This window comes from Malaya genurostris, chromosome 2 (genome assembly GCF_030247185.1).
Source record: "Malaya genurostris strain Urasoe2022 chromosome 2, Malgen_1.1, whole genome shotgun sequence".
NCBI lineage: Eukaryota > Metazoa > Arthropoda > Insecta > Diptera > Culicidae > Malaya > Malaya genurostris.
In genome coordinates this window covers 75,477,054-75,490,776 of record NC_080571.1, presented here as the reverse complement: position 1 = coordinate 75,490,776, position 13,723 = coordinate 75,477,054, and the positions used below count along the sequence as shown (strand labels likewise).

General features: G+C 36.9%; 2 protein-coding genes across 2 annotated transcripts; one reads left to right on the top strand and one right to left on the bottom strand.

Annotated features, from left to right (window-relative positions):
- Positions 1–2,823: 2,823 nt before the first annotated feature.
- On the bottom strand, positions 2,824–4,980 carry LOC131428782 (tubulin alpha-1 chain-like). Its single transcript, XM_058592827.1, has 2 exons — positions 4,830–4,980; positions 2,824–4,241 (listed from the first exon to the last, which is right to left on the bottom strand). The coding sequence occupies exons 1-2, from the start codon at positions 4,830–4,832 to the stop codon at positions 2,892–2,894; spliced, it is 1,353 nt and encodes a 450-aa protein (XP_058448810.1). The 5' UTR covers positions 4,833–4,980; the 3' UTR covers positions 2,824–2,891.
- Positions 4,981–10,127: 5,147 nt separating this feature from the next.
- Positions 10,128–12,123, top strand: LOC131430501 (soluble calcium-activated nucleotidase 1). The gene is made up of 3 exons (XM_058595535.1): positions 10,128–10,960; positions 11,022–11,305; positions 11,362–12,123. The coding sequence occupies exons 1-3, from the start codon at positions 10,417–10,419 to the stop codon at positions 11,806–11,808; spliced, it is 1,275 nt and encodes a 424-aa protein (XP_058451518.1). The 5' UTR covers positions 10,128–10,416; the 3' UTR covers positions 11,809–12,123.
- The last annotated feature ends 1,600 nt before the right edge of the window (positions 12,124–13,723 follow it).

Genomic DNA, 13,723 nt, shown 5'->3' with positions numbered 1-13,723 from the left:
TATTTCTATAAATTACTATAACGAATAAATTGAAATAGTTTTGATCCCAACTTTTAATATTTTTTGGTATCGTCATCTTCTTTGACGGTTTGAATTTTAAAACATTCACCCCGTAATTTCGCCTAATGGATTGTTAACCATTTCATTAGATTCGAAATTTTTGAAAATCAGTTCCGTTCCACAAAAAACTCTCAATCAGTTTTTATGGGACCTTAAGACCTTTCATTTGAATGTTAGATTGACGAAATCGGTTTAGCCATCTACTAGCAAAATGAGTAATAATCACCCCGATTCTGCAATCCGACGGATTTGTGATACGAACGATTCTACACTTTCGTTCGAGTTCGAATTTTGCATTCTTTATTTCGTTCGACTTGTATGATTCGATCGACTCTCGTTCGGGAACACTTGAAATTTCGAACACTAACCATGAAAGCTGTCAACACTACTTACACGTTCTATATTATTTATATTATTCATTTCTTACTAAACAAAACCGTCACACTTGTATCAACAAATTGGAACGATTCTAAACCGAACAGAAGTAATACGTACGCAAGTCGATCGAGTAATGTTCGAAAATTTAACAACTCGAACGAATGATATTCGAGTTCATACCCAACTCGAACGGAATGCAGAATGGAAATTGCACATTCGATCGGAATATTTCGAATCGATCGACGTACAGAATAGGGGTGAATATAATAATAACTTAACTGTTATAACTACCGCACAACCACCCTGCTACAAGGTACTCTTAAATTCTCCGCCGTCGTTTTTTTCACCAATAGCTAATAAAATCTGTAGGTCCGGACCAAGCAGGATTTACTGGTACCCGTGTTACTACGGATCACATATTCACGATTAGACGTGTAGTGAATACAATTTAATGTTCAATAAGTTGCGGTACAGCCGAAGCGGCGGCCGAAGTCAGTTCGTTTGGCCAACACCTAGCAAGAACTAAAATTTGGTATAGTTTTATGATTGTTACTGGAAATGGCGGTTTGAAATTCTAAGCATTTATCACAAAAACCGAATGGGAAATCCGCATAAAATTCAACAGCGCCTTTTAAAATCGTAGGATCATTTTTTTGTATCTGAGTTTATGGAAACGGGTTCAACCATTTTGTGCAATCGAAGTTGATTCAATTTTTACGATACTTCCGTAAGCTGAAATCGGTTCGTTTGTAATCGGAACAGCAGAAAGCAGTTTGTTTGACCACCAACTAACAAGATTCACGAATTGGAAAGTTTTGAGCCCAGATTTGAAAATATTTGACGTGTCTTCCATCGTCACTGAATATCAACCAATACGACCGCAAGGGTCCTGAAATCGAGTTAAAAAATTATGCTTTTCTACCAGCCATACTCATCATGTCCTGGCTGTTTTATTTCGACAACTTCATTAAATGGAAAACGGTGAGAGTATATGGGCATAAAAAAAAATAAAGCTAGATCCCCCGGAACCAGCCCAATAGTTTCCGAGAAAATCGAGCGATAAAAAAATCGTTGAAACTACGTTCGAGCATTGGTTTTTCCAACAATTCTATTACCTTTCTATAGAGAAAGGTAAAAGGCAAAAAAATGGGACTGAGCCTATGACAAAAGAAGAGCATTAACCGCGATCCCGTACATCGTTCGAATCGGATTATTTCGATCGAATACGAAATATTCACCTCTATTCTGTATTTCGATCAGATCGGATTGTTGCATTCTGCATCTCGATCGAGTTCGAGTTTTCCATACAAATGCATAACTGGATCGAAATACAGAATGCAAATTTCCATATTCGATCGAAATAATCCTATTCGATCGAATTGCAGAATAGGAGAGATCACACCACTAAAAGATGAGGAATACATTAACAACAAAATAACTCTGTTTAGTTAGATAGATGTATTCTACTAATAAAGCATGTTAATCACAGAATTGTTTTCTTTGCATTGAATTTCAATAATGTGCCAAAAAAAAACTCGTAATTCTATTCCATTTGATTTGTAAATCAGGTCCTATAAGGCTCTACAAATACCATATGTGAATTACCTAGCCAAGGAAACCTTGACAAACCAGACATTTAATCAATGATATGATCATCGATGTGTTCAGTAGAGCGTTCCACCAATGGATACGACTCACAAACAAGTCCATTTATGGACTTCGTAGTAGGCAAGACAACTAACCCGTGGGAGGAACGGTGACTGTTTTTCGCAGTACGGAGAGTGTGGGCGCCGTCTCAATTCATTGATTTATGGTAACTTGACGACTAGAACACACGCACATTTGGGCATGTTCCTACGCAAACTGGAAAGTGAAACGAGATTACCTCATCGCTTTTGTCATCCTATCCGATTTTATGAATTGACTGCAAGATGTATGCATTCATTCCCATCACGTGGGCCTTCTTTTGAAAGCACGAGAGAAGATGGTGATGACATCATTATCGATGCCACTTTCAAATTACTCCAGCCAACGGAGAAATTTCATTCCAAATATGCACCCGTGTGTTACGAAAAGCATGTTTTCTATCTACTCTTCCACCACAAATGCTTTCTTCTTTCGTTGCTCTGCATAATTCCCCTCCCGAATAACAGACGAACAATATATGAACGGAGAAAACGTTAGACATGAATTTGTTTCTAGCTCTAAATCCTCTGCTCTATTTTTATCCGTTAGTTTATGCTAGTTCGTTGCCCTCTATTTTCGTGCAGTGGAAAGCTACGCCCTACAAATAACCGTTAATAACGGTAGATAGACTTTCTCAAACAGCAAACAAGCGGAACGAATGTTTTCAATGGAGAGAGGAGAAAAGTAAAAGAAATGAAATTTGATTGAAGAATAATTTATTCAATTATTTTCTTGTCTCTTGGACAACGTGTGCTAGTGCATCCTTCTTAGTACTCTTCAGCACCCTCGCCTTCACCTTCACCGGAGTCCATACCGACCTCCTCGTAGTCCTTTTCCAGAGCAGCCAAATCCTCACGTGCTTCGGAGAATTCGCCTTCCTCCATACCCTCACCGACGTACCAGTGAACGAAGGCACGCTTGGCGTACATCAGATCAAACTTGTGATCCAAACGAGCCCAAGCCTCGGCAATCGCGGTGGTGTTGGACAACATGCACACAGCACGCTGTACCTTGGCCAAGTCACCGCCTGGAACCACCGTTGGTGGCTGGTAGTTGATTCCAACCTTGAAACCGGTCGGACACCAGTCAACGAACTGAATCGTACGCTTGGTCTTGATGGTGGCAATCGCGGCATTGACGTCCTTAGGAACAACGTCACCACGATACAACATACAACAAGCCATATATTTGCCGTGACGTGGGTCACACTTGACCATCTGGTTGGCCGGTTCGAAACAGGCGTTGGTGATTTCAGCTACCGATAGCTGCTCATGGTAAGCCTTCTCAGCAGATATCACTGGGGCGTATGTCACCAATGGGAAATGGATACGAGGATACGGTACCAAGTTGGTCTGGAACTCGGTCAGATCGACGTTCAAGGCACCATCAAATCGTAGCGAAGCGGTGATCGAAGATACAATCTGTCCGATCAGTCTGTTCAGGTTGGTATAAGTTGGGCGTTCAATGTCCAAGTTGCGTCGGCAAATATCGTAGATAGCTTCATTGTCAACCATGAAAGCACAATCGGAATGTTCCAAGGTAGTATGGGTGGTCAGAATGGAATTGTACGGCTCTACGACAGCCGTCGATACTTGAGGTGCCGGGTAGATGGCGAATTCCAGTTTCGATTTCTTTCCGTAGTCAACGGACAGACGTTCCATCAGCAGAGATGTGAAGCCTGATCCAGTACCACCTCCGAATGAGTGGAAAATCAGGAAACCTTGCAGACCGGTACATTGATCAGCCAACTTGCGGATGCGGTCCAGTACAATGTCGACGATTTCCTTTCCGATGGTATAATGACCACGAGCGTAATTGTTGGCAGCATCTTCCTTGCCAGTGATCAACTGTTCGGGATGGAACAGCTGACGGTAGGTTCCAGTGCGGACTTCATCAACTACGGTCGGTTCCAGATCGACAAAGACGGCACGGGGAACATGCTTTCCGGCACCGGTCTCACTGAAGAAAGTGTTGAAAGAGTCGTCTCCGCCACCAATGGTTTTGTCCGAAGGCATCTGACCGTCCGGCTGGATTCCATGCTCGAGACAGTACAGTTCCCAACAGGCGTTACCGATTTGGACACCGGCCTGGCCAACATGTACGGAAATACATTCACGCTGAAAATATGAAAAAAGAAACCGTCAGTTTTTCATTCATAAATTATTTTTTAACGGTTTAACGGAACTTAAGCGGTGTTCATCCCCCTACATAGTGATTTTCCCAACGGAAATGGGAAAATCATAAAATTCGAGAGAAATGTTTTTCTAGCCTCATCCGATTAAAGATCAATTCGTAATAATTGTTGAGCGAATGACCTTTTGCCCAGAGAGGCGTTCAATTGGAAAATAAATATCGATTCAGCGAAGCATGACTCATACTGCAGCATAATTTCCTGAATATGCGCGTGTTAGCAAGAAGGCAAAATGGCGTCACTTTCCTTCTCCCGGCATGCCAAGTTAGAAATAAAATGATTCATCACCAGGGCGTGGCAAGTAAAATTTAACGCAAAAATTTTATAATTTCAGTTTAGAAAAAACGCAGAAAAAAATCTATGCTAGTTGAGATGTTTCCGGCAATAAATGCCGGCACTCGAAAAAAAAACTGGTGACGTGGAAGCTATTGAATATATTTTTTGCCAATATTCAATTTTCGAATCAACTGCTGTACAAAGATTTTTGAAATTAATGTAATAAAAAATAACTTACCATTTTGAATAATGTAGTTTTTCACTAGCACAAAAAACTTGATTTATTTGGAAAAAAGCTAAGCTTCAACTCGATTCGGAGCAGCTAACAAGGACGCCTTCCAAACTGAGAATGATGAAAAATCCGAAGCGGCGAACCTTTTATTTACTACTCCGGAACGCTTGGAAACAGAACCATTCGTGGTATAACGATTTTTACTCGGCTTCGCTTCGTTAAACAACTCGGCAGGGTTACCATATTGATAGAATTTTCCAAAATCAAATATTTTATTTCTGATTTATCAATAGTTACGAAAATAATGATTCTTTTTGTTAAACTTCTAATTTACAATAATTTGATATAATTAATATTCAATATTTCTACAGATACTTCTCTATGTGGAGTATTTTGAATGATGCAGATTATTGAGCTGAATTACAGATTTTTGTAATGGCATCGCTGGATACGTTGCGAGCTCAGGTTAGAGTTCCCATATTCACGATTATCACATAAATTCCCATAAGATTATACAATTCATTTCGTTAGTTGTAAAAATATTCAAATCCCAATAGTTATGAATAATCATTCAATTATACACAGTTTAGTTTGAAATATTTTACACAGAGTTCCGCGTTGTTTTGTTTATTTTGAACTGCAAACAAGATGCATAATTAATTCTTAATAATTGCCAACTCTGGTTCAAGTCGTGTGTAAAAATGCGCAGGTTGTATGAATTTTGATTGCGGGACTTTTTCGCAAAAAGGCGATGCTGTCTACGAGGGAAAACAAAAAAAAATTGTTGTTTTAAGTCCAACTCCGTTTGAAAATAGGTTGTATTTTTTAGTTTAATATGTGATAAATGAAAAAAATTGTTGACAGGGTGAAAAACAGCGATAGTTTTTTTTGGCTTTAGTTCAATTCCTACTTGCTCTTCGTCACACAGAGGAGATAGACATCTCTGCTATCAATTATTGCCGAACTTGTCAGCAGAAATTTTACTGTCAGCTAGGCAAAAGTTATCAGGAAGGAATCATAAATTGCCGAGTCATCAGTAATCGAAAAAAAGAAAGATATTTTTTTATTTTTGTATGAAATTAATATCACAAAAGCTAATGTTGGTGAAAGGAATATTTTATTGATGTTCATTTCAATTCAGCAAGCCAAAAAAGCGCAAACACCAAACGAAAACATCACGGCTAAAGACAATTGTTTTTAGTGCTCCTCACGCCTTTACCTGTAAATAAGCGGATATAAATATATATGCAAATTAAATAGTTTTCGATTTTACTTATCTTTTAACAAAATATACAAATCTTTTTCCTTCATCCAATTTAGATGTTTTCCAGTTCCACGAGCAATGGCGACGTGATGCTTGGAAAATCGAAAGGAAACATTAGATGACAAGTGTCCCACCGAGTTTCAGTAAAAGCTAAGTCGCTGTTCGAAATTTTGGCAAACGGTTTTGCTGATCTCGGTATATTTGTTGTTTACTGACACGTTCAGTACAATATTTTGCCAAACTTCAGCAAAAGATCTCGCTTCACCGATATATCAGCATAGAACTTTAACGATTTTCGGAAAAGAGCATGTTAATTACTGAATAGTCAGTAAAATTAAGTGTTGCCGATATAATTCGGCATTTCTTTATGCCGAGCTCGAGAATCGGTTTTAAGTGTGCAAATCCGTTACCCACATGGTACCAAACCCCTAAATAATTTTTGTTTTTTTTTGCGCGCACAGAAATAAATAAAATGAGCATTAAATCCAAATATTTTGTGCTTTAGATTCAAATATATTGCATATCCACCTGGATCTAATTTAATTTCACTTGGGATCAAATACAATTGTTATTTGATTCAAAGCAAATTGATTTTGTTTCTATAATCAGGCTTTCGTGCGATTATGTGTAGATTCAAGACGTTTTCCGTTTGAATGATGTCATAAAATGAAATCTTAGCAAAAGTGATTCAATGAAAATATTTTAGAATCAAAAATCTTTGACATTCGATCAAAGGACGACAATTTTTAATTAACATCCATGAATTTGAAGCTAAGACTCAGTATATTTGATTCAGTTTAATTCAAGAGTCACATCATTTTTTATTTGAATCTATACTGCGACATATTTGATTCAAGCACATTTAATGTACTGTAACAAGCATTAGCATTAGAATCTAATGTGTTCTATCCTTCTGTCGATAAATTGTTTGTTAATCTTTAAAATATATGCAAATTGATGCACTTCCCTTATATTCCCACTGAATAATGAAGTTTCGCCCTTCTACGATTTGATTACTTCTATTAGACTACTCCGTCAGCTTGGAACGAAATCAATCTTCAGTTAAGCAACACTATCCCCGAATAAAAAATATTGTTGAAAAACAATACGATTTGTTGTTACAAAACCTGCCACAATTTTGCTTGGACCATTTAAATTTTTTTTAATGTATTGTTATACACTATTCAATCAACTGTGAAAATGCTTTTTACAATAGAATGTATAGGTTGTTAAGTATCGTAACAATTCAAATCATGAAATTTTCTCATACATGTTTTCTTGGAAAACAATAAAATGTATAGTTTGCATATTGTTTGAAACACCACGTGTACAATAAATTCAATTGTAGAATCGTAGGAACAATATATTGAATCGTTGGAAATGAAAAAAATCTTGTCAAGATACAATAAAATGTATTGTAACTCATATATCTAATTGTGAATCAATTGTTTATGCTGTAAAATCAATGGTTTATTTTTTTACGGGTCGCACGGTATCACATTTAACATACCGAAAAAAGGGCCTAACTGCAAATTAACTCTGCAATTCTTTGTTTCCTTTTTTTCGCGGTTCACCGGATTGATTTTATATTTGACGCCTTACTCTTCGCAAAACTTTCAAGTTAAAACATCAAGCTTTCGATTTATATTAGCAATATTCAAGGAATTGCAGTAATGGCTTCGTAATAACATATATAAAATACATCTAGATTCCCCAGTGTAATAGTAAAGTAGTTGAGCAACCCGTGATACCAAAAGCGCCGTCTGGTGAAAAATGGGTGCGTAAATGCTCCTAAAATGCATGTATAAAGTTACCTGCGTATTCAATACAACCACAGTAGCTAATGGAAAAAAGTACACCCGTTTTCACTTAAACAGCCTTCTGAAAAATTCACCGAGATATCTCGCGTTTTTTGTGATAACGGCCAATAAGCCACCTATCAACGTCCATTTTGAAAAAAAAATCCACGACTCGGTGCTCGCTGATATTATATAAGCGCAATTATTCAGTACACTCAGAAAAATAGTATGGTAACTGTTACTATATAGAGGGCCAACTTGACCATGAGCGTATAGTGGTTTTCAGCCGACTATGAAATCAGATGATTTCAACAATAGTCAAGTTCATGTTTACTATGAATGGTATCGGCTCTAGAATAGTAATATTGAACAGTGTATTGTATGAATAACTAATACGATTGAGATGGTTAGCCTAACCATGACCGAATATTTTTTTTACATTGTAGTTTTTGCTATAACCAGTGTCATGGTATTTTTGACATTTCACTTCTAGTTATTTTGAAACTAAAAGCAGTGGTTGATTCAACAATACTGAAGATCAGCAAAACATGAGCTAATGTTGAAAAGTTTTATAAATTTGAATTCTAAAATTAGAACAACAAAATAATTTCATTAAACTCTATTTTATTTTCGCATCAAATCGAATGATAATATACCTGGTGAAATATTGCTTAGCATTGCTTGATAGCATCAGTTGATCCAAGGCTCTGTCCGGTGGAGTTTTTCCTGAAGCAGGAATTGGCAGCAGGAAATAAATTATTAACCAAGTCCAGATGCAAACCTCGATACCCACCTGCGATTTTCCGTCGGATTCGAGCGATTTGAATCCGGGAATCAAATGATAAACTTCCTTTTCATCAATCGCTTGATGTTGTTTCTACAGCGACCGATAATGAATAATAAACCGTATACGAGATGTTGATTTCACTGGAAAACATTACCGTTGCCGGAAATTTTTTGGAAAAATTGAATTTCAACGACGGAAACTAGTAAGGCTACAAACTTTACCTACCTGCAAGACCTACCAAAGTACACAGTCACAATATAGAATATTTTGTTCAAATCCATCACTGATGTGTTACCCATGTACGAAATTTTCTGCTAAATTGTAACTTTATGTGACAATAACAGTACATTCGTTCATTGACAATTTGTATAGTCACCACAAATGTAATACATAGTAGGTTGAAATACACTATACGATAATGTGCTTACTACATAAACTCTGTTGATATGGACTACATGAATAGTGTTTTCAAACTTCATAATCGTCTTTTAAACCATGTATCTATTTATGGTAACAATGTAACATTATTATATTGTGAACATATTTACTAGTAGCAATAACTATTTCGCTTCTCATCTATATCAAGGCTCGAGAGCCTTACTAGAAATTGTGATTTTAACTATTTGTTCTTATATTTGAGATGACTTCCATTGTCAGGATGACCATGCCAGAAAAGTCATAAATACAAATAGTTTAGTCAAGTCGTATTCTTTATTGTCTAGTAATTTATACAATACAAATGGTGAATAGTCATATATCATGCTCTTTGCTACTATTTTAGCGTATAGTTGAAATGACAATAAAAAACAGGTTACACGCTCATTCAATGTTACTCTCAAGTGAGTAATTTGTACTCACTTTTGCTTATTTAGTTCAAATGTCAAAAAGTGAGTAATATTGATTTAGAAGAATGAGTAACTTAGACTCAGTTTCTAAATTGACAAGTTTAACTCACAGAGCTTTGAAAACGTTGTGTGAAAATTTACGTTCACTGAACTTTTCCCTTTGTCGGAGGCGGAACTTTTTCCTTTGTCGGAGGCGGAACGGAGAAAGACAGACGGATCCTTTCCAATGACCGATGAACAGGTAGCGGCTTCCTTCATTCGTTTAATAGAAGTAAGTCAGTATTTGTTTAAAGCAAAGAATTCCTTATTTTAATCCCTTACTCAATTCGAATACTATTAAGTAATATTTACTCACTCGAGCTAATTTTACCATTTGTAAATGTTACTCAGAATTTGACAAATACCATATTTACTCAAAAGTGAGTAAACATGCCTTGCTCACTATAGAGTAGTTCCACTTTTAACGAAAGTGAGTGAAATTGTACTCACTTTAGAGTAACATTGAACGAGCGTGTACGGTTACTATGGTTCTTTTCTTAGTGTACTTTTCTTGATCAGTGTAAATACAAAAATACCCTGCACATAAAATTATCTTTCTGGCATTGACATTTAAACGCATTTATCAAGACAGGACCACGACTCACGATTTGCTTTTGCAATATCGAATTTAATGATAGAAAGATCTTTTCAATCAAATTCGTGTGCCAGTTAAATAACATTCTGTTGTGCTAAACAAATATGTAAGATAATAATTATTAAATAGAAAAAAGGAACGTTCAATAGAGAATCATGGTGAAGTAGTGCGGTAAGCCTACACTGTCAGCACTACACAGGTCATTTCCGTGACCAACTGGGTAAATATTTATACCTTCAAAATCCTACACTGCTGCTGTGCTAGATGAAAAAGTACAACTACAGTAAACTTAATCAACGGGATTTGGAAGGGAAGGTTGGCTTCGCCTCTCCAGCGACGGTTAGCACTAACGGTGCCACTGTTATCGACACCGGAATGTATCTAAGAGACTGGCGCCAGGCGTTGCGCACTCCGCCATCGTACAGATTAGGCAATCGCACCATCCGGCTACAGGTGCATTTGATATGGCCGTTGGCAGTGCTGGGAGCGATAGTAGTTCTGCTAGTGTACATTATTAGCAGTTCGCCTTTATCGAATGGACCAAGCATTCACGAATTGGACAAAAGCTCCATGATTTTATATAATCACACTTATCCACTGAGTAGTCCCATTGTTAGTAATGGAATGTACACATATCGGATAGGAATCATTGCCGATTTAGATACTAGTTCACGAGTCGATGGAAAGGATACTTGGAGCAGTTTTCTGATGAAGGGTTATCTCAGTTATGTTCCTTCTTCAGGGACGGTTACAGTTTCGTGGGACGAAACGGGACCGAAACAATTGAAATCCAGTTTTTCATTGAAAGGTAAATAAGGTAGTCCAAACAAAAATCTGAATGTTATGAAATATGTCTTCTTTTTGAATAGGTCGCGGTATGGAATTGTCCGAGTTGGTAGTGTTTGACGGAAAGCTACTGACGTTTGACGATCGAACTGGTTTGGTGTACGTGATTGATCAGGACAATATCTATCCGTGGCTACTATTAATGGACGGTGATGGAAAGGCAAACAAAGGGTTCAAATCAGAATGGGCTACCGTGAAGGATCAGGTGCTGTACGTAGGTTCAATGGGCAAAGAATGGACTACGGCAAGTGGTGACTTCGAAAACAACAATCCTATGTTTGTGAAGGCAGTTACAGTGCATGGGGAGGTTTGTCAAATCACTATCAAAAGCCATGCTTTTTTGCTAAAATTTTCTATTAATAGATTTATCACTTGGACTGGTCATCTAATTTCAAAAATCTTCGCAATGCCATTGGTATTGAATGGCCCGGTTATATGATTCACGAATCCGGCGTGTGGTCAAGTGAGTTGAGACGTTGGTTTTTCCTGCCGAGACGTTGTTCGAAAGAACGCTACAATGAAACACGAGACGAGCACATGGGATGCAATTATCTTATCTCTGCTGATGAGTCGTTTCATTCCATCAAGCCAGTTGAACTGAAACGGAGAAATGCTTCTCCGACGCACGGCTTCTCAAGCTTCAAGTTTCTTCCAAACTCAGACGAGAGGATTATAGTAGCTTTGTCGACCGAAGAGCTGAATGGTAAAACATCAAGTTTTATCAGTGTTTTCGACACAAGCGGAGAAATGTTAATGCCGGAAACAAAGATACCAACAAACTACAAGTTTGAAGGCCTAGAGTTTATTTAGAATGCGATTCGAATGTAAAATATCCAAAGTCGACCTAGAAAGGGCAAAATCGAGTGTAAATAGTAGCAAGCAAATCTTGATGTGTAGATATTCGCATAAAGTATCACGAAATAGTATTACGAAGAGTTCACTAACCACCAAGTCACTGATTTTTTTTTTTGGTTTGCTAAGGAACGCACGAAAATTAGAGAATTCAATAGTCATGTTATATCCTCCGTTACAAGCAATGAAATTCAAGTTAGCAGGCTTCAATTGTTTGTTCATAATGTGATATTTACTTTCAAATTAAATAGAAAGCTTTATTCAAAAACATAATAGTACACCTTTATTTCTCTAACCGAATTCTCCCAAGGTAACATTCCTAGTATCGCTAATCCGGATCTCAAGTAGCAATGCCAAGTTTAAAAGTATGAAAATCTGTGAATTTGACGTCAACATTTCAAAAGGGCATAAAAACAATTGAGAGTTTCTCTTTGTTTACTTCCTCTTTCGACTATCACCCTCATTCTTGTTTACGTCCGTATCCGCAATACGACGAACGGGTACTTTCGAACGAATACGAATAAGCCATTCTTGTTTTCACTCGAATGAATTCGAACGCGACTCGTTTGCCACAAAATATTCAAATATCAGTAAACTTCTTAAAATAAATGCTAAGCCTTGATGTAATCAGTCCAATTCATGTGATTAACCATATGCGAAACGCTAGAATGTATGCCATTTTAGTTTCAAACGAAACGTGTATTCGAACATCATTCGTACGAACGAAATGTCCCATTCCCGTTTACGGACGAATAGACGAAATGCCGTGGTTTCGATTGGTCAGTTTAATGTTGCGAATCAACCGTTCGAACACATTGAAAAAAGTTTAGCCGATCTCTAACAAAATTATTTTTGAATCTAAAGGTGATTTGTAATCAAATCATAAATTAGTGTCTTGCATAAATCATTTAGAAAGCATAGCAGTATAGTAAAATGCTGTTTTTTCTGGGGAGCCTTTGAATATATGCGAGGTTCAAAGTTTTTACGCATCAATTTTGCATCTATTAAGTACTTTATGGAATATACGCCATGGGTAAACATGCTTTATTTTATATTAAATGCATGATTTTACCAATGAAATAAATATGTAGGCTATCGAAAACATGACAAAATTGCAAGAAAAATGTAACATATTTTTCGCAGATACTACTGATCGGACTGCTATTTCAAATGCTTTTTTTTTTACTTTGCACGAAGTTTAATTTGAAAATTTCATTTACCGACTTGAATAAAATTGGTCCTGAGTACGATATTTATTTATTATGTAGCATTCGTCACTTCCTTGATGCTTGCAATCTTCCTTAAAAAACTACCTGCGCTACCGATCCTTCTTTTGCACAGGAATCGCGTACGTACACGTTCGAGTGAAAACAAGAATGGCTTGTTCGCATTCGTTCGAAAGCATGTGTTCGTCGTATGGTCGATACGGACGTAAGCAAACATGATGATACAAAATCAGTGAAAAAAACAAGTCAAATAACAAATGATATCAAAGATTTTTATTTACAACTCAAATCTGTACCAGAACTGATAGTTTAAAGTTGGATGGGCATTGTTTTTAAGCATGTACGATGTTTAAAAGTGTGATTGATTCGAACGTAAACGGGAATACGAATTTGCTATACTTTCGAACGTATCGCATACGGCCGTAAACAAGAATGAGGGTGTATATCTGCGTTATTATAAGCGGCCCTTACACGAGAATTATTTTTGTCATTTTTAATTATGACTAAGTAATGATGTATTTCAAATTTGCATAGAAAACTTGTTATTACTGCACCATACACGTCCATTAAAATGATATTATTTTTTAGTAATGATATTTTTAATGATTCGTGTAAGGGCCGCTATACAAAGGTTTACTACATATAAT

Bases quoted from the DNA above. Each gene is read 5' to 3' on its own strand.
- LOC131430501 (XM_058595535.1), top strand. From the start codon at position 10,417: ATGAAAAAGTACAACTACAGTAAACTTAATCAACGGGATTTGGAAGGG. The intron at 10,961-11,021 runs GTAAATAAGGTA...CTTTTTGAATAG, and splicing joins ATCCAGTTTTTCATTGAAAG to GTCGCGGTATGGAATTGTCC. The intron at 11,306-11,361 runs GTTTGTCAAATC...TTCTATTAATAG, and splicing joins CAGTTACAGTGCATGGGGAG to ATTTATCACTTGGACTGGTC.